At 34.3% G+C, this 21,398-nt stretch overlaps 1 protein-coding gene across 1 annotated transcript in view; it reads left to right on the forward strand.

The window, feature by feature from the left end:
• Positions 1-9,093: 9,093 nt before the first annotated feature.
• Positions 9,094-21,398, forward strand: part of LOC103601904 (gephyrin-like) — a gene marked incomplete at its 3' end in the record, with an annotated part of 167,380 nt that continues 155,075 nt past the window's right edge. The window contains exons 1-3 of the mRNA XM_008586310.1: positions 9,094-9,159; positions 11,069-11,161; positions 19,034-19,072. Coding sequence (XP_008584532.1) covers positions 9,094-9,159; positions 11,069-11,161; positions 19,034-19,072 — 198 coding nt within the window. The remainder of the gene's footprint in view (positions 9,160-11,068; positions 11,162-19,033; positions 19,073-21,398) is intronic.

Below are 21,398 nucleotides of genomic sequence, written 5' to 3' on the forward strand. Positions count from 1 at the left end.
TCCTTTTAAATATAACAACCCAAGATTTTATTCTCTGTTTTCTGCTCACATTTATTGGTGGCTAAAATATCTTCTCCATGTTTTAAAGCTCAGATTTAATATGAGTCTTTACAAATATTCATTTATAGCTTTTTTCATTGTACAGGAGGCTATACATATACTGCAAGTACATTGTACTTACTGGCCTAGAGGGTTTTCTCAGGTTTCCTAGTACTACAAATAACTCACAATTAAGCAAGGAGATTTTATAATTTTTTAAATGTTAGGCATTTTGAAGAAGTAAACTCTTAAATATTTAGTCCACAAACTAGCAACAGTAATAAATGCTTTTTAAATGGGGGTTAGAGGGAGGGTTGTCTTTGTCATACCTTTTAAGGTTGTCATTTGTGCAATAGAACATGGTAAATTTTTTTTTTTTTTTAAAAGATGACCGGTAAGGGGATCTTAACCCTTGACTTGGTGTTGTCAGCACCACGCTCAGCCAGTGAGTGAACCGGCCATCCCTATGTGGGATCCGAACCCGGGGCCTTGGTGTTATCAGCACCGCACTCTACCGAGTGAGCCACGGGCCGGCCCGTAGAACATGGTAAATTTTACAGTGTCACCCATGATAAAGTTAAAGACTGGGCTTTACTGTGGCAAAGGGAAAATTTAGAAAGCCAGAGAAGATAAGATACAAGTCCCATGTAACCTCCATTATCCCAAAGCAAGGAGGTGTGTTTGGGTCTTGACAAGCTGTTGGACTTGCAGTTTAGTTTGGGTCTGTGTTCCTCCAGTGGACAACCTCCCTCTCCTTATTATTCTTCCATCAATGAATAGAAGAAAATTTTTATAAAAAATTCAACAAAACTTGGTTATTCACTGACTTATGGAGTATTAAGGGGAAAGGGAAGCTAATTAGAGGTAATATGAAATGAGGAATAGAAAATAGATTTGGCAGCATGAGAAAGGTCATTGGTAACCTTCAAAAAAATCTGGTTAAATGAAGTGATGGATATACAAGTCATTTTAAAGTACTTGGGGAATGAATAAAAGGTGAACAAATGGGAATGGCAAGTATAGAATTTGGGAATTTGAGAAGTTTGAGAATTTAGGCCATGAAATGGGAGAGAACAGTATAGCTAAAGATGAAAATTGGGTTGTGGGAGTAAGCTTTATTTTTATTTTTTGGTTGTTACTGTTAATAGCCTACAAGAACCTACATGATCTGTACTATTCCCCCTCTCTGTCTTAATTTCACTCACTCACCTCCTGCCACACTGGCCTTCTGCTCTTTCTAGTATACGCCAGTCATACTTCTACCTCAGGACTTTTGTAGTGGCTATTTCCTTTGCCTGGAATGTTCTTCCTCAAGATATCTGAAGACTTAACTCCTCTTTCAAATATTTGCTTAAATGTCCCCTTGTTATGAAACCTACTATGGCTGTCCTATTTGCAGTTTCAACCCACTCTACCCGGTCTCACCACCCCTCAGCACTCTCAAACTCTTTGTAGCAATTTTCTATTGCTATAATAATGTGGCATAGCAAGCAGCGCCAAAACTCACTAGCATAACAATAAGCATTTAGTATACAAGTCTAAGCGTTGACAATTTAGGCTAGGCTTGCTAAGACCTTCTGAGCTCAGCTAGGCTCAACTCACAGGATTTGGGAGGGCAGAGGTGGAGAATTTAGTCATGTATTATCTCTCATCCTATAGCATGCTAGTCTAGGCATGCTCACATGGCAATTACAGAGGAACAAGAGCAAGCTAACCTACTTATACAAATGCTTTTTAAGTCTCTGTTTAAGTCATCAGATTTTTTAATATTGCATTGGCCAAAGCAAATCATATGGCCAAGTTCAGATCGGAATCAGAGTGGGAGAATAATACATGGGAGAGATATAGGAGGACATTAATACAATCAATGTACTATACTTCTTTACCCTGTTCTACTTCCTCTTGTTTCATGAATTTATCACCTTCCAACACAATGTATAAATTTCTTATTTATTATATCTAAAACATAACTAATATTTAATGACTCTCCGTGCTTTATTTTTAGGGGTTAAGTTTCTAATACATGGACTTTTGGGGACATAAATCCACGGCATTCCACCACTGGCCCCTAAAGTTCATGTCCTTCTCACAGGTTAAATATAAATATTCATTTTATCTCCAACATCTTGTTTCAACTCAAAAGTCCAAAGTCTCAAGATCCTTGCTTAAGACTCCTCATCACAGTACAGTTGTTCCAGCACTATTATGATGTTTGCAAAGTGTGGGTCCAGGTTACCTTCATTTGTAATAATACGCTGAAGATTCCCAGGCAAAAATTAATTATATTTGGATAATTAGGCATGTGACTATAGTTGCATCTACTTATTTTAATTTCTTTTAGCAATGAAATATTTATTGTTAACTAGTAAAAGTTGAGAAAATCATATTGATAAAAGACACTTAAAAAGTATGAAAAAAGGATTATCAGACATAATAGTAATCTGCTGTGTATAATCATTTGAAATACTATCACTGCAGGATATTAAATTGTGTTTATTGAGATCAACAATGAATAGAACTCACATTCACATTTTTTAAAATATCTTTATAAGTATTATAGACAGTATTTGAAAATTGTAGTACTAGGTGTTTAAATGAACAGAATTACAGTACCTCATCTTTGGTTTTGCTTTCTAGTTTGAGTTACCTGAAAAATTCAAACCCAGGTCCAAAAGTATTAAAGGAAAATTCCTGCTGTAGGTTGGATGCCCCACAAACCTTACTAAGGCTTAATCCCCACTGTTAATTGTTGAGGGTGGGAAATCCTATTATGGCAATTGAAAGGTGGGGCCTTGAAGAGGTGATTAGATTGTAAAACCATGACATAGTGAATGGATTAATGGTGGTCAGGGGCATGTTTCTGAGGGCCTTAAAAGCACAGCACATGAGGAGGTTAGTCTCTCTGCTCCACCATTTTCTGCCATGTGAGACCCCTGCATTGCTGTAAAGTCACTACCAAAGAAGACCCTCACCAGATGTGTTCCCTGGACTTTGGACTTCCTGTAAGCAATAAATTTCGTTTTCTTTTTACAAATTACCCAGTTCCATGTATTTTGTTGTCAGCAACAGAAATGGACTAATACAATTTTCTGGATTGTTTTAGTCCATTTCTATAATACTACAATACTATAATTCTGTCTATATACTCTTACTTATCTTTATAAGTATCTATAATACTTATGAAGATATTTTAAAGAATGTGAATGTGAGTTCTATTCATAAATAATTTATGTTTTCAATTGCACACCCTTCTGAGTAGGGAGATGAAATCTCTCGAGGTCCTGCTTTATCCTGCCTGGACGCGAATCTTCCCTTTTCCAGCATATCTACACTGTATAGGTACCCACAGATTAGTCACTTAGTAGCCATCTCTGCTACCAGATTGACTGTTGAGGTATTGCAGTGCTTGTATTCAAGTAACCCTTGTTTTACTTCATAATGGCCTCAAAGCGTGAGAGTAGTGATGCTGGCAATTCAGATATGCCAAAGAGAAGTTGAAAAGTGCTTCCTTTAAGTGAAAAGGTGAAAGTTCTCCACTTAATAAGGAAGGGGGAAAATCATGTGCTGAGGTTGCTAAAACCTACAGTAATAGCAAGACTTCTATCAGTGAAATTGTGAAGAGGGAAAAAGAAATTTGTGCATAGTATAAACATATAGGGTTCACAGCTTCTGGTGGATAATACTGGGGTGTTTGAAACATATACACCTCAAATAAGGGGGAACTACTGCAAACTAAAATTGTTTCAAGGATTAAGTATTAAGGATTAAAAATTAAGCACATGAATAAAAAAACAGGCCTTACATTCTTAGAAGGAGAAAGATACAGTTGGCCTGAAACAACACCTTGGGTTGACATTTTTTTTGTGTATGAGAATAACAAATGATAATTTGAAATGCAACAAAATCTTTGTTTTGGGATCTTCTCTGGGCAAGAGTAATGTTTATAAACATGCAAATGGAAAATAAAAATGTATGAAAAATAATGTGTGAATACTCCTTAATCTTATTCTGTACCCCTGCAACCTCTTAAATATCTCAGAAACCCCTGTACTTCTCATTTTAGTAATCTCTTGCTATGTGCCTTAGTCCAGTAAATGTTTGTTTGCATTTACTTTCTTTAAAAACTTGGTGAAAGTTTCAGCTACATTAACAAATATTTATTTGCTATTATCTTCAATAGAAAAAAGTTATTTTTTTAAAGGCTCTAGGAAAATATATTTTTAGAATGCTAATTTTAAAGTGATTTGGGGTAGACTGACAAAGCCCAAAGGACCAAAGGAGGAGAGAGATTTCTAATTCCGAAAATACATGCATACAGATAAGATGTGACTAATGGATAAAGAATGGGAGAATCTGCCTATAAAAATAAATAAGTTAAATTCAGGAAACAACTTGGAAAAAAAAAAGACAGATGGAACAGGATCTCAGGAAAATTTTTCTTTAATATAAGATTCTCAAAAATTGCATCAAAAAAAAATCAAAAAATCTTTGCATTGTTATTTTGTTAGTTTTTGTATATTTTCTTTATCATGATCAGAATGAAAACCATCAGAGAGATACTCTTGGGCGAGAGTAAAATTTTGCTAAAAATCTGTGTAACAACAGTTTTCTGATCATGATAAAGAAAACATGTATTCATAAATACATGCAATATCTCTAAAACAATTTTATTAAGGGGGGCATAACCTCTTTCATAGCACTAACTATAATATGTTTATGTACCATGCTATCTTAATTTATTCATACTTCTGAACTCTTTGACATCAAGGACATTTGTCATGCTTAAACTATACACATACATATACATACAGATGTATGTTTATATATTCTTGGCACATACTAGGCATTTGAATGTTTCTTAAACTGATTAAATTATATAATCATATTCCTAAGACTTTGTGCTAATGTATTTAAATATAACTCATAGCAAGTTTACTTTCAGAGCTATTTTGAAGCTTGTTTATAAAGGATAGATAAACTTATAACTAATAAAATATAAATTGGAAATAACAGCTAGAAAAAGGATGCAAAAATGGTAACTGTGAAAGTAGTTGTATCCATGTTCTATTGTTGCATTAAAAACCAACACAAAACTTAGTGGCTTAAAACAATGATTTATTATTTCTTACAAGTCTGTGGATTTTCTGGTCTCAGCTGGGTGTATCTTCTTCTGGTCTTACCAGGGGTCACTCATGTGGCTGAAATAATGTGTTAGCTCAACTGAGGCTGGCCTTACTCAGATATCTGGGGCCTTGGTGCTGGCTGTTCTGGTAGGCCTTTTTATCCATGTGTTCTCCAGTCACTCCATTGTCTAGCCTAGCCTTCCTTACATGGTAGTAGTAGTGAAGAAGAGTGAAGACAGAAGATGTGAGGTCTTTGGAGACCTAGATTCAGAACTCACACACCATGACTTACTGTTTCCTTCTGTTGGTCAAAGCAAGTCAGAAGTCCAGCCCATTTCAAGGGTTGTAGAAATAGACTTCACCTCTTGACAGGAGCATTTACAAAGAATATATGGCCATATTTAACCTACCATAGTAGGATATGTATAGTTATTGAGTACAAAATTCATTTCCAAATGATGGGAAAGGAGAATTAAAGTACTAGCTATCAGAATGACGGACGAATACCAGAAAATTCAGTGTTTAAAATCCCTTTATTTTTTAATGATACATACAAATTATAAAAAATTCAAACAGTGCAAAAAAGTAAAAAGTAAAATGTACTTCAAATCTAATTATGCAGAAGTAACAATTAACATTAGTTGTACAATATTCCAACATCTTTCTATGCATATTATGTAGATAGAAGAATATGTGGATGTTTAAATGAGTGAAAGGCAAATAAATTTGCTCACTTCGGCAGCACATATACTAAAATTGGAACAATACATAGATTAGCATGACCGCTGCACAAGGATGACACACAAATTTGTGAAGCATTCCTTATTTTTTAGGGCTGGCCAGTTAGATCAGCAAGTTAGAGCATGGTGTTATAACACCAAGGTCAAGGGCTTGGATCCCCACACCAGCCAGCTGCCAAAAAAAAGCAAAAACAAAACAAGGATAATTCTCTAGAGTTAATACATATTACAAGAAGCATTTTATTTACATTTAAACAGAAGAAAAAATAACTGAATGAAAGACATTGACTTTGAAATAAATTTTTTTATTACAAGAGATATTATGTTCTAAATACCCTCTAAAGTCAAAAAAGAAAATAGGAGAATCATTGACAGATTATAGACATATGTTTAACTATCTTTTTGAACTTTAGAGAGCATTGGTTGGATCCCTGCTATGAAAGATAAGGATATCAGCACTATTATGTTTCTCTCTACCTACGTTCTCCTTACCTTCAATTTCTGTTTATTATCTGATTATCAGAAAAATACTGACAGAACAAGTCCTCAAACTAGAGCTTATTTCAAAACCATTGCAGAGATGTAGGAAGATAGATGAAAAAGTCACCTCAGATTATATCAGATCTTGAACTTGCACAGAGAAAAATAGGAAAAGCGAGAAACCAGAGACATAAAATATGCAATATTTGTTGGAATACTCTGTGCTTCCTTCTAAAATGTTATTAACTGTCCATTACTGCAGTCTTTCTTCCTAGATAAGAGCTTAGGTCATGGTTATGTGGGGAGTGTAATTAGGTTTCAGATTAGTTCCCCAATTCAAATTGCATTTATTCCTGGAACCGTCATCTTGATCATAGTCAGCCCCTTGTTGCACCTGTTTCTCATAGCAGCTGCTTACAAGACGAAAAAGATAAGGAGTCGCTTTCAGTTTGCATCTCTCTAGATTTGGAGCTATTAGTGAGAATTTTTAGGATTTTTATAAATCACATTATGACTTCCTTGGGGTCCAGAGCAGCATTAGGAGCCTCATAATGCTGTATTGTGCTTCTCAAAGATCTTTTATTTCTGTCCTTAACCACCCAACTTTTGAGATTTTCTTGAAGCTATATCTTCTTTCTTATTTGGTTGTCAGTGGTGGAGGTTTTTTCCTCTACTCTTTTTTGTTCATTTTGTTAGATGTTAAGAGAAGGGGGAATTATGCCTTCATTGTACTTTACTAACCTGGAAACTCAGGCCAGTAAATTTTTAAATACCTTCCATGTAAGAGAAAATTAATTACTAAAACAGACAATGTCCTCAGCCTCAGTTTTGCAACAGATGCAGAGGAATCTTTCGTAAAGCTGTTTTATGCAAAAATCCTTAATGACATTCTACCTGGTAGAGCAGACACATATTAAGGTTTATCTCAGAATGAGAGGGATCTTACAGATATAGAAACAAAGATGGTAAGATAAATTGCTTTCTAACTAAGCTGACATAAATTACTAAGTTAAATAAGGTGAATTAAATAGGTTGCTAAGATAAATAACTAGCTAAGATAAATTGCTTTTTTAACATGATAGAAAAATGACTCAATATCTAGAGGTGGTATATGGTTAGAAAGCATATTCAGTCCAGTTTAATGTGCATATATATCACCTTGAGAAATCTTTCTAAGAATATAGATTCTGAGGCAGGAGATCTTGGAAGGAATGTGAGATCTTGTATTTCTTTTTTTTTTTTTTTTTTTCCGCCCTTTTGAGACCAGCTGCACCACGCTCAGCCAGTGAGCGCTGTGAGCGCACCGGTCATCCCTATATAGGATCCGAACCCTCGGCGGGAACGCTACTGCACTCCCAGCGCTGCACTCTCCCGAGTGCGCCACGGGCTCGGCCCGAGATCTTGTATTTCTAACAAGCGCCCAGATGATACCAATGCTGCTGGTATTCAGATCATTCTTTTAGTAACAAGGTTCTAGACAGCTATAGACTAAGAGCTCTTCTACTTGACTGAATTCTTGAGACCAGGGACTATGCCTTATTTATCTTTGCATTCCTGTTGTCTAATGAAGTGCCTAAATAAAAGTATGCCCTAAAATATTTTCTTGTTAAATAAATGAATTAATGAATCAATAAATGCATGTTACTATTTGGGGCCTGGAATACTGATATTCTCTATATGGTGGATGAAGAAGAATCCTTATGTTTTGGAAACCAACTGAGTGAATGATAGGATTGCTATTTTGTGGGTTTTTTTTTTTTTTTTTTTTTGGCAGCTGGCTGGTGCAAGGATCTGAACCGTTGACCTTGGTATTATAACACATGGCTCTAACCACCTGAGCAACCAGCCAGCCCACTATTTTGTCTTAAAGTCTAAAAGCCTAATTAAAAATTTTGGCAACATGAGAAACTAATGCACATCACAAAAACAGCTGCTTTGGACAACAAAATACTATGTCCCAGATACTTGAGCACAATTTTAATTGAGCTCAAGATATCAAATATTATTAAGTAAACGAAACCTATATAGTAAGGGTTACCAATTATCCATCCTAGGAATAGAAAAATTTGAGTATTCCAACTAATTTTAAGCTTTATGACATCTCTGTGGGCCCACCCTGTTGAGTTAGCTGTGAAATTTACCCTCAACTAACTGAACAAATTGTCTCTTTAGACTAGTAGTTCTTAATTGCTTGACTGCATTTTAGAATTACCAGGGAAGCTTTTAAACATCCCAGTGCCCAAGCTGCACCCCAGAGATGGGATCCAGGTATTTTTTAAAACTACACGAATGATTTGTGTGCAACCAAGGTTGAGAATCCTTACTTGACCATTAGCTCTTTGAAATCAGGATCCACGTTTTATTTATTTTTTAACTCTTAACATTTAATACACGGTAGATACTCCGTAAACATTTACTTTTAACAGGTGAATTATGTTATAAGGAAGTATTGCCTATTGCAAAACATTCTTCAGTAGCATTCTTCAATATAAAGGGACCATTTTGACTATCTGTATTAGCATCTTGAAAGTTGAAAAGTCTGAATGCCCTCTTGGTATTAATACTGAAAGTTGGTGTTTGGTATAGATATGTTTTTTAGTGTTGACATATTGTGTTGATACAACTTAGATTTCATATCACTTTTTATAAGATCTGATATAAATGAAGTGTTGTCAGAGAGGAGAGAGTTGTGGCACAGGCACTTCACTACCATGATAGAGGACTTAGGAATGTTACAAAGAGATCCAAAGTGTTCTAGGTTACAACAGAAGATTAAGGTCAGTTAATCTGCTCTCTGGTGAGTTGTGGTATCAGTCATGCATATTACATACCAGAAATAATAATGAACTATTTAGAATGATGAATAGTTAGGCTTTTTCTACTTTTTAAATAGATAGAAGCACAGACACTTGAAATTTAACTTTGGTTTATGATGTCACCGCAAAACACCTTTATTATAATATAGTTGGCCCTCCATATCCATACATTCTGCGTCTGCAGATTCAACCAACTGCAAATTGAAAATAAATGAAAAAATAATAAAAATTAACTAAACAATAAAAAATAATTTAAAAAAACAGTGTGGTATAACAACTATTTCCATAGCATTTATATTGTATTAGGTATTATAAGTAATCTAGAGATGATTTAAAGTATATGGGAGAATGCGCATAGGTTATATGCAAGTACTATGCCATTTTATATAAATCATTTGAGCATCCATGGGTTTTGGTATCCACAGGGTCCTAAAACCAGTCGTGGATACAGAGGAAGGATTGTACTTAACTGATTTTTTTTTCTTTTTTCTTTTTCTTTTTCTTTTTGAACTTTCCTCAGAACAAAACTATAACTGTATCAGTTAAGCTCTCAGCAGCCTACAATTTCTGTCTTTTAAAAAATAGTTTGTTGCCATTAATTAATTATAGCAGGAAAAAAAAATCCTCATTTGGAGCTTTGGGCTCTGGATTCCTCTGATACCAGGAAAAAACAATAATGTGAGAAGATAGGGGAAAAAATCGTGTTTAGATCCTGCATTTGTCCTTCTAAATAACTTATCCTCATTTTCTGTCACTGAGGAATTTGAGAACTGAGAGCATTGTATTTTACATCTAGTTATCAACAACTAAATGGTGTAACTGTATTATTAAATTTTGATTCTAAATTGTAAAAAGATAATCAAACAATATAATATCAAAGCAAGTATGGGATTATAGTCTAATAAGCACTTAATAGCCCTTTTAAATAAATAACTAAAATATAGGATGGATTAATAGAATTAGCAATAGATAGAAAAAGCCAGCAGAGATCTTAGTTCCACTTCTTTACAAACTAGCTGTTTAACTTTGAGTGAATTATTTAACCACTTTGTACTTCAGTTGTCTCATCTAGAAAATAAAGGGGTAAATATGCTAAGGTCCCTAACAGCTCCAAACTTTAATTCTAATCTCTATAAATGTCATAGTATTAGCGTGGAAAAAGTAACTTTAAGCAATCATTTATTCCTACCCCTTGTTTTTAAGACAACCAAGTAAAAGAAATATGGAAAAATGTAAAACTTTCCTAAGCAACCTGAAAATGAGCAGAAAATATTGATTCAATTACAGGCAGAATATAGGGGAACATAAACTGAAAGTTCAGCAGACTTAGTTTGAATCCTGGTTCTTTCTCCTTCTAGTTTGTGAGCCCACCAGCAAGTGTTTTAATTGCTGAATCCATGAATGAAACAATGAATGTGTGTTTCCTTATATATTAAGTAGAAGTATGAATATTAACTGGTAGGATTGGTACAGTTATTAAATAATGAGATCCTATAATTAATACAGTGGTCAATTGCTTTTTTGACTTGAATATATTTTGAATGGTTGAAAGGAACTTCAGATGTGCCATGTAAGTACATAATAAACATTAAGTATAAACTTTTTATGGTATTTCTTGTGTTTCACTTACCTTCAAGAATTTGATGCTTGCATCCTCATTTTCTCTTATTCATGAAATAAATACCCAAAACTGCAGCGCTTTTTGGTTAGGAATAAAACTGTTCCATGAATTATGCTTCAGAATTTTCTTGTTGATTGTTGAAAAGAATCTGTGTTTTCTCACTATATGTGAAGTGTTTGAAGATTTGGGAATGTTTTGAGCAGGCAGGCAAGTCATTCTGCATGTGACAATCCTATTTTTTTCTTTCAGGAAACACTGATAGATTGGTGTGATGAAAAGGAACTTAATTTAATACTAACAACTGGAGGAACAGGGTTTGCACCACGAGATGTCACTCCAGAGGTGAGATAGTACATGCCTTTTATACATATTCAGGGAGTAAACTAATCTTGTTATTTGTAATCCTTTTTTACTATTTTTATATCATTTTTATAATTTTGCTAGACAAAATAAGTGATTTGTGGTTCACATAAGAAGTATGTGAAAATTTTGCTTTGGAAGAATTAGTATGTGTTTCTTAGTTTTTTTTTTTTTTTTTTTCCTTCTGACTTAAATTAGAAATGATACAATATGAGGAGGGCTGGTCCAGAAAGCAATCCTTTGCTTGCTTGGTGGTTTGCAGTGTCAGCTGAACTTCAGGCACATGGCACATTGCCGAGTAAGGTGATAGCAAAATTCTGACTAGTTAGCATGGCATCTGATCTGATGTGCTTTGTCAATACAAAATTGGATCTGATTTCCCTTTTCTTGAAGTACTTTTGTCATTTGTCTCAAAGTACAGTAGGATGACTGCAATAGAATATTTATACCAATTTTATACTATTGATGAAAAAGGGTTATATTTTCCATAAATTTAAATGTGAACTGCACTTAAATGTAGAATTTAACAAGTCAAAAACAGAATTAATAGCTAGGCTTCATGCCACAAAAATCACCTTTAACTTTTGCACAGGAAGAAAAATTAGGGAAAGAAGGAACAGTGAACAGTGTTCACTAATACAGGGGCGGATTTCAGGCTTTACTTTGGAGTCATACGGAAACTACATTACCACTTATGACATTGTTTCTTTAGCTCCCAAAAAAGTGTTTCTTGGCTTTATTTCAACTTAATGTTAACTATGTCCTCCTATTTTCAAATCAGTACACTATTCTATCTACTGCTTTATTAACAGCAAAGTACTTTTGCTTTGCATCTATTAAATAATTGCTGTCCTTATGCTAGTACAGTGGTTTTCAAACTGTAGCCTGCATTAGAATCAATTAGAAGGCTTGTTAAAACAGACTTCTGGGTACCACCCCTAGAATTTCTGATTCAATAAATCTGCAGTGGGTCCTAAGAATTTATTTCCAACAAGGCCCCAGGCCATACAGATGTTACTACTCCATATCCTACACTTCCAAACTTTGAAAACTACTGGTCTAAGATATGAAAATGCATTTTTTTAAACAAGTAGTAAAATACCTTCTATTTTTCTATGTAACAATCATGGCACATTTTTTTTTTATTATAATTATAATCATAAATAATTTTGCTTTTAAAGCAATCGGAATAGTGTTGTATTGGGAGATTGTTAACTAAAATTGCATACATAAGAAGGTCATCCTTATACACTTTATTAAGCTTCTGGGTCCTAAAGGGAAATGGTCCTTTGGCCAATTTTTACATTTCTTTTATACTGTGAGATGAACTAAAAAAGTAGAAATGGAAGAGAAGCCTTCTCCTGCAGAGGTATGTTTGCGCTTTGTTTTGTTTGTAAGAAAATTGACTACGTATGTGAAGAGATTAATTTTCCAGTTTGGGCGTTGTGTTAAATGTTTGAGATAAATACTTTGTGTTTATATATCCTTATTTTTTTGTGTAATGATTTGATATTTTCATACAACTACTTGTTTTTATATCAGAAAAGTAGAAAAAAATTACCATAGAACTCATTCATAACCCAAAACAGCATTATTTTTAATTGTGAGGTAATAATTCACATCACAAAGTATTTTGTATACCATGGAACTTCAAGTTAATATCAAAATGCTAGGCTGAAAATTCAAACCTTTGAATTCTGGCTGTGCTACCTACCTCCTAATAAGGTGACCGTAGATGGGCTGTTTTTACTTAAATTAATAACTTATCCTCATTTTCTGTCACTGAGGAATTTGAGAACTGAGAGCATTGTATTTTACATCTAGTTATCAACAACTAAATGGTGTAACTGTATTATTAAATTTTGATTCTAAATTGTAAAAAGATAATCAAACAATATAATATCAAAGCAAGTATGGGATTATAGTCTAATAAGCACTTAATAGCCCTTTTAAATAAATAACTAAAATATAGGATGGATTAATAGAATTAGCAATAGATAGAAAAAGCCAGCAGAGATCTTAGTTCCACTTCTTTACAAACTAGCTGTTTAACTTTGAGTGAATTATTTAACCACTTTGTACTTCAGTTGTCTCATCTAGAAAATAAAGGGGTAAATATGCTAAGGTCCCTAACAGCTCCAAACTTTAATTCTAATCTCTATAAATGTCATAGTATTAGCGTGGAAAAAGTAACTTTAAGCAATCATTTATTCCTACCCCTTGTTTTTAAGACAACCAAGTAAAAGAAATATGGAAAAATGTAAAACTTTCCTAAGCAACCTGAAAATGAGCAGAAAATATTGATTCAATTACAGGCAGAATATAGGGGAACATAAACTGAAAGTTCAGCAGACTTAGTTTGAATCCTGGTTCTTTCTCCTTCTAGTTTGTGAGCCCACCAGCAAGTGTTTTAATTGCTGAATCCATGAATGAAACAATGAATGTGTGTTTCCTTATATATTAAGTAGAAGTATGAATATTAACTGGTAGGATTGGTACAGTTATTAAATAATGAGATCCTATAATTAATACAGTGGTCAATTGCTTTTTTGACTTGAATATATTTTGAATGGTTGAAAGGAACTTCAGATGTGCCATGTAAGTACATAATAAACATTAAGTATAAACTTTTTATGGTATTTCTTGTGTTTCACTTACCTTCAAGAATTTGATGCTTGCATCCTCATTTTCTCTTATTCATGAAATAAATACCCAAAACTGCAGCGCTTTTTGGTTAGGAATAAAACTGTTCCATGAATTATGCTTCAGAATTTTCTTGTTGATTGTTGAAAAGAATCTGTGTTTTAGAGTTTTATTTTGATATGAAAAGATTTATTTTTAAAAAATAGATCGCATTTTCTTTGATCTAGTGAAGGTCAAATAATTTGTTGGCACTGGTGAAATGCTAGTACAGTCATCTCTCATAATGACATTTCAGTCAGCAATAAGACTACTTATAGGACAGGGTTCCATAAGATTATAGTACCATATTTTTACTGTACCATTTCTATGTTTAGATATGTTTTCATACACAAATACTTAACATTGTGCCACAATTGCCTACAGTACTCAGTACAGAAACATGCTATACAAGTTTGAAGCCTAAGAACAATAGGCTGTATGCCATGTAGCCCAGGTATGTAGTAGGCTACACCATCTAGGTTTGTGTAAGTACACTCTGTAATGTTTGCACAAGGATGAAATCACCTAATGACACATTTCTCAAACCATAACCCCACCATTAAGCAATGTATGAAGTAATTAGGGCAAAAAGTGACTTTGCGTTTAAAACAAATTGAAAGGCTCCTTTTCAAGAGGAAAAAGTACATTGCTCCTCGAGGTCAGAATTTTGGAATTTTGAGAATGAGGCAAAGACAAAAACTTTATATACATAGAATCCACAAATTAAATTATGTCTTCAGTTGTGTATGTCTTAATTGCATGCCTACTCTTAACCAGAATTTGTTTTTAGCTTTTATGGGGCCCGTATTGGGAAGACAGATCATATCTTGAGTAAACATACAAATAAGTATAGATACAAATAATGGCAAGTATTATTTCTAATTAGAGTTCTAACTAGAAAAGTAGTATGGCCCATATAATCATTTATGAAGCAGAATGACATAGTGGTTAAGAGCATAGACTTTTGGGGTTTGAATCTCAGATCCTCTTCTTACTAGTATGTGGCCTTGTACAACTTACTTAACTTTCTATACCTCAGTTTTCTTATATGTAAAATGTAGCTAGTAAGAGTACTTAAGAACTTACCTCATAGGGTAGTTATATTATGTGACAAGTGAGGCACTAAAAACAATATTTACTACATAAATATTTGCTATTATTATTATCTACAATATAAGAAGAAAGCACTTTAGCTTAAAAAATAAGTAAATAAGGGTTGAATAAATATTGAAAGAATTTTTCTCTGGAGAAAAAAATCAAGCAGAAGACCTGAGTACACAATAGCACAGTTGTGGGAAAGGAAAAAGAAAGATCGTAGAAGACATGGTAAATGCTTATTTTACCAAATTAATTACCAAATATTATCAAAGTGATAAAATCTTGAAATCACATTTTCAACTCACGCTTACAAACCTATTCTTATAAAATGAATAGAGGATGGCATAACCAAATACTTAGGCTTTGCAAAATATGTGCTAAGACATTAACAGCAAAATACTATTCAGTATTTTGCAGATATAAAATGCTAAAAGTAGGGCCAGCCCGGTGGCGCACTGCTACAGTGCGCTGCTTCGGAGCGCGGCAGCACTCCCGCCGAGGGTTCGGATCCCACATACAGACCGGTTCCCGCTCACTGGCTGAGCGAGGTGCGGGGGCAACACCGAGAGTTGCGATCCTGTTGCCGGTCCCGGTCCGGTACTGGCGCGACACTGAGGGTTGCGATCCGTTGCCGGACGCGAAAAAAGACAAAAACAAACCAAAAAAAAATGCTAAAAGTAGATTTATCTAGAGACATACAGGAATGAAGATTTCAGGACATTCCTTTCTGTATTACTTCTTGAAATCAAGAATATGAATTCATCTCTCCATATATTAGATAACCGTCTGTAAAATGGACTTAATGTTGCTTTTCACACAAAATATAAGATAACAACAAATGGATTTATATCTGTCAGTTACCGTGAACTTCTCAAAACAATATTGTATTAGAAGGGCTAAATATTTATAACTTTATGTTATTACCTGCTATAAAAGGAAAACCGTCTGTAAAATGGACTTAATGTTGCTTTTCACACAAAATATAAGATAACAACAAATGGATTTATATCTGTCAGTTACCGTGAACTTCTCAAAATAATATTGTATTAGAAGGGCTAAATATTTATAACTTTATGTTATTACCTGCTATAAAAGGAAACTGATAGGAAGTCAGAAAGTGGATTCAGATGACAAAATAAAAAATTTGGAATGATTCTAATAATTTTACCAGTATTATTTCTTTATACTGGGACTTGAAAAGAGCACAGCTGCTGTTAAAAAAAAAAAGAGGAAAAATGCCCAATGAAGGAGTAACCATTTCAGATAATCATGAATGGCACCCAGATGAGAATTTGCAGAAAAGAGTCCGTTTCCTTCAAAAGATACTGAAAAGAAAGAAGTGTAAACTCTTGGAAGTATGGAGTTAGAAGATGAAGTGTTGTCAGTTTCACTGTGAGAGAGCGAGAAAGAGACCAAAGGCAACAATGCAGAATGACTAATTGATATAAGAGGAAATAAATTATACTGCTCTGTGAAGAATGAAGATAGCATTATAGTGATGGATGTCAATGGGATAATTTAAGTGTCTTGACCTCAGCCTTTTCACTCCTTTCTATAAGTTTGATTGTAGCAAATAACATAATATCCTTTCATATGATAATCCTCAGGGTAAGACTTTATGGAAGAAAAAATAGGTCAGTTTTGATTAGGAGATGAATTTTGCAAATTTTTAAAATACTTTCCTACAAAATGTAGATATTTGAGCCAATGAGAAAGTAAGTGTTAGTTTTGAATATTTTATAAATATAATGAAGTCTTTTAATGTGTTTTTTGCTCGCTGTGATTCAAGACTACATTGTATAGGCAATCCCATGATAATGAGGTTACTTTAATAATAACTCCATTGGTGAGGTTCATAGGAAATTCACATCATGCCAATATCCCACTATTGTTAAACAGGGTATTTAGAAGTTTGGTTAATTATGTGATACTTTGATATGGGTTCTATTCGTGGGCCCCATTTACTTCCTCTTTTACTCCCTCCCATTTTGCCATTTTCAAAACTTACCAGTACTGTGCTCTGTCCCTTAAGATGGGGCTGCTCTGTGAGATAGACAGATGAATGAATTTCACCATTAGTAATAAATAATATTTAGAGGAATGAAAGGGCTGCTTTTATATAATATTGAAAGCAAATCCTAGTATAAATGCTCCTTCCCTCAAAGGTGCATCATGGGTAACAGTAGCAACGGAAGTAGTGATAAACTCTAGTCTGTCTTTGCTCAAACTTTAGTTATTACCCTTTGCCTTTTAAATATAAAATACCTTGGGACAGGGGTCAGCAAACTTACTCTTTAAAGGGCCAGGTGGTAAGTATTTTATACTTCATAGGCCATGTGGTTTCTGTCACAACCACCCAACTCCTCTAGCCCTTTAGCATAAAAATAGCTGTAGATGATATCAATTGAATGAGCTTTGCTGTGCTCCAATAAAACTTTATTATGGATACTGAAATTGGATTTCATGTAGTTTTCACGTGCACAAAATACTGTTCTTCTTTTGATTTTTTTTTTTTTTTTGGAATCATTTAAAAATGTAAAGGTTATTCTTAGGTTGTAGGTCATAGGAAAAACAGGCAGTGGGCAAGATTTGGCCTATGGGCTGTAGTTTGCCAACCCCTGTTTTAGAACGTTCCTATTCTGTAGTGCAATAGCATCTGTTCTGCTAATCCAAAAGCTCAATAGTTGTGAGCTTTTCAGAAGAATGCTTTGAAAATTTGATATCAAAAAAGGAGAACCCCATCCCATTAGTATAGTGGTGAGAAAAAGAAAGGAGAAGCCCCATAAGTAAAAATAAATGAATAAATATATATGTATATAACCTGGTACATATACATATGTTCAAGATGTTGGAGATACAGCAATGAACAAAGAAATCAAAAAGTTCCTGCCTTTAGGGAATTTACATTTTTGTGGGGGGCACAAATACAAGAAAACAAATAAAATGTATAGTATTAGAGATGGCAAGTTCTATGGATAAACATAAACCAGCGGAGGAGGATAGGTAGTCAAGGCAGGAAAGAGGGTTATAATTTTAAATAGAGTCTCATCAAGCAAGGCCTCATTGATAAAGTGACATTTAAGCCAAGACTTAAAGGAGGAGAGAGTGAAAGCCACGGATCATGTATAACTTGTAATGGAGAAGACTTAATGTAATGGAGCAGAGGCATGGCATGATCTGTGTTATATTTTAATAGGGAAACCAGTTAGGAGGCTGGTTTAAAATAATCCAGGTGAAAAATGATAGTGGCTTAGACCAGTGGTGGTGATAGTGGATAGATTGTTGAAGGTAGAGATAACAGATAGAATAAGAGAAAGAGAGAAGTCAAGTATAAGACCCAGGATTTGACTTGGGCAATTGGAAGGAGAGAGTGCCATTTACTGAAATGGAGAAGACTGTGGGAAGAGTAGGTTTGAGGGGAAATATCGGGAGTTTTACTTTGGTCACAGAAACTTAAACTGCGTTTAGATATCCAAGTGGAGATGTTGAATTGCAGTTAGATATATGCATCTGGGGTTCAGAGAAAAGTCTGGGCTAGAAATATTGGTTTTTAGAGTCATCAACATATAAATGGAATTAAAATCCATGACAGTAGATGAGATCACCACGGTATTTACTGGTATTATTATTATTGATTGATTGATTTTAATGATGCTGATTCCTTTCTCATCCACTTTCAAAGAGGTGGGTAGTTTCTAGTAATCTGTCCCCTCTGTTCACTCACAAAGAGTGGAAGGGATCCCACTAAATCAGAAACGTGACCTACAGGAAGTACCAGTAGTTGGTCATCCTCAAATTTTGCCATGGTATAAACATGGGACTGAATTTTCTCAAGTACCTCCTTGCTGGAAACTGTTTGCACTGGAGGTAAGTGTGAAAGGGGGTTGTGGGAAATGATGGGGTAAGGGCTTCCTAAACCTTTCCCAAACCTCAGAAATGGTTTGATTCTGAGGAAGGGAGAAGGTTCAGGCTGGTTCTTAGTTCCCTGAACCAGTTCATACAGCTCTAAATTTGACCTGCTTTCCTCAAACTGGGAGTCAGAAATCCCTTTTCTCTTCTGTTTTTCTGCTGCAGAAATTCCCAACATTCCCATTTTGTGGGCTCCAGAAAGGGGTAAGCGAAGACTTCAATCCCAGCCAATCATTTCTAGATTAATAATTTTTAGTGTTTTGGTTTCTTTTATCATTATGAAAATGCTTGGACTCATTTTTCTCATTTATTTAATTTCCTTGTGGACTGTTATGTATCTGTGTTCTAGGGTCATTCTGTATCCTTGAGCAATAGAGTTCAGACCCATCTGCTGTTTCCATTTGTGTGCTGTTCTCTTATGGATTTTCATGCGCAGTTTATCAATCACTGTTTCCTAGATGGAAGACACCCAATTCAGGGGACTACTTCACTCTCAATCTCATCTTTTTCTGAATGCTGTTTAGTTCCTCTGCTGACAGCTTGTCGCTACCCTACCCAACTGCTTCTGATGATCTGTCATTGCTTCTCTACTATTCTGTCTTTCTGCTTGATTGCCTTCAGTTTTTGTCTACTTTTTGCCTCACTACACTCATCCGCTGAATGATTTGCATTCTTCACTAGCTGGTTCTTTGTCCATCAGCAAATGGCCTGGTATTATCATATCCATCTGCTATTTTAGCATTGTAGACTGCCCAGCATTGTCTATCTCTTTTCCTCCTATTCCACTATACTATGGCCTACCAAGTGCTATGCCATCTGCCTGCCTGATCTTGCCCTGCCCAATCTATGCCTGTAATATTGTAAGTAGGTGCAGATTGTTTAGCACTTTTGCTGTTTCCACTTGTGTTGTGCCAGTGAGTTGGGCTGCTGAGTGAGTTTTCTTAACTATTGCCTCCTCTACCTATTTGCTGCCCATGGCCACCCCATTAATTTATTTAAGACATTGCATTAATCTCCTTGTATTTGCAACTTGCTGATTGGCCTATATTACCTCCTTTGTGGTTCTCTGCATCTAATAAATCACTGGCATTGTTCCTCTGTTGTCTTCTAAACCTGATCAGATTTTATTTTCAAGAAACATTTTGCCTACATATTATCCAAACATATCTTAGAAATAGGAAGATGCCTTGCTGTTTAATATCCAAGTCCAGTTTACTCCTAAACTGAGTTTTTAAACTTACCATCTGTCCTTTTCTCTTTATATAACTCCACATTCTTATCTTTATTTAGGGATTTATTTTTTTTCTTAATCATTCATCATTTTTGGTTCAGTTATCTTTTCACATTATATATTATGTACATTTATCCTTTGTGTGTGGGATCTTTCAATAATTTTCCATATATAATTTATTATTTATTTTCCCTAATTTTTTTCAGGGTTTCATGAGGCCAAATTACTCCTATTAATTTTATTCTTGTTAGTAAGACCAGAAGAATTTTTTTTAAGTTTAAAAGAATCATCTCTAAAAATAATAAATTTAATTGTCTTATAGTTCTTTGTAGTTTAGATTAAAGTAAATTTCTGCTCTGCTACATTTTTTCCTTTGAGAATATCGTTTCTCAGCCTTTCCATAGTTTATGTAATATCAGTTCTTTAGAGATCTTTTTGATATGTTTCTTTCCCTCTTTTTAAACTGTCTTTTCTTGTGTGTTGGCAGACTTTTGAAATTGATATTTTCCCATTATTTGCAGAGTACTTGGCATCTAAAAGTAACTTGCAATATAACATTATCTGCACTGTAAATCTTGTAGTCTTATTCACTTATATTTTAACAAAAGACTAAACATGAGAAACAGATGAATTTTGGTGAAATTCATAAGAGTCTAAGGAAGAGATGTAAAACAGAGTGTGTATGTGTGCATGCACATATGTATGTACAGATTTGAAGTGTTCAGTGTGTATATGTATTCACAACATCATTGTGCTTGAAGTGTGGAAAGTGCTGAGTATCTATATTAAATTTTATTTTATTTTTACAAAAAACAAAAGGGAGTAAGAAAAACCTAGAAAGAGTGGTAAATTTAAAGAATAGGGAAAAGTATAGGCAGGGCTTTTAAAATTTTTTTCTTTTGATAATACAGAAAAATTAATCAATATTAAGAAAAAATCTGCTCTAGGAAAGTCAAGATAATTATTTTAGTGGTTTTCTTATTTTGGTAAAATATACTTAACATAAAATTACCATTTTAACCATTTTTAGTGTACAGTTCAACAGCATTAGTACACTCATAATTTCATGCAGCCATCACCACTATCTGTATCCAGAACTTTTTCATCATCATGCCGAACAATCTCTGTATCCATTAAACAAAAACTCCCCGTTCCACCTTCCCCCTGCCCCTGGTAAATTCTAATCTACTTTCTGTCTCTCTGAATTTGCCTATTCGAGGTACCTCACATAAGTGTAATTATACAATTTTTGTCCTTCAGTGTCTGGCTTATTTCACTTATCATTTTTCTAGATTCATC

This window comes from Galeopterus variegatus, unplaced genomic scaffold (assembly GCF_000696425.1).
Source record: "Galeopterus variegatus unplaced genomic scaffold, G_variegatus-3.0.2 Scaffold3930, whole genome shotgun sequence".
NCBI classification, from domain to species: domain Eukaryota; kingdom Metazoa; phylum Chordata; class Mammalia; order Dermoptera; family Cynocephalidae; genus Galeopterus; species Galeopterus variegatus.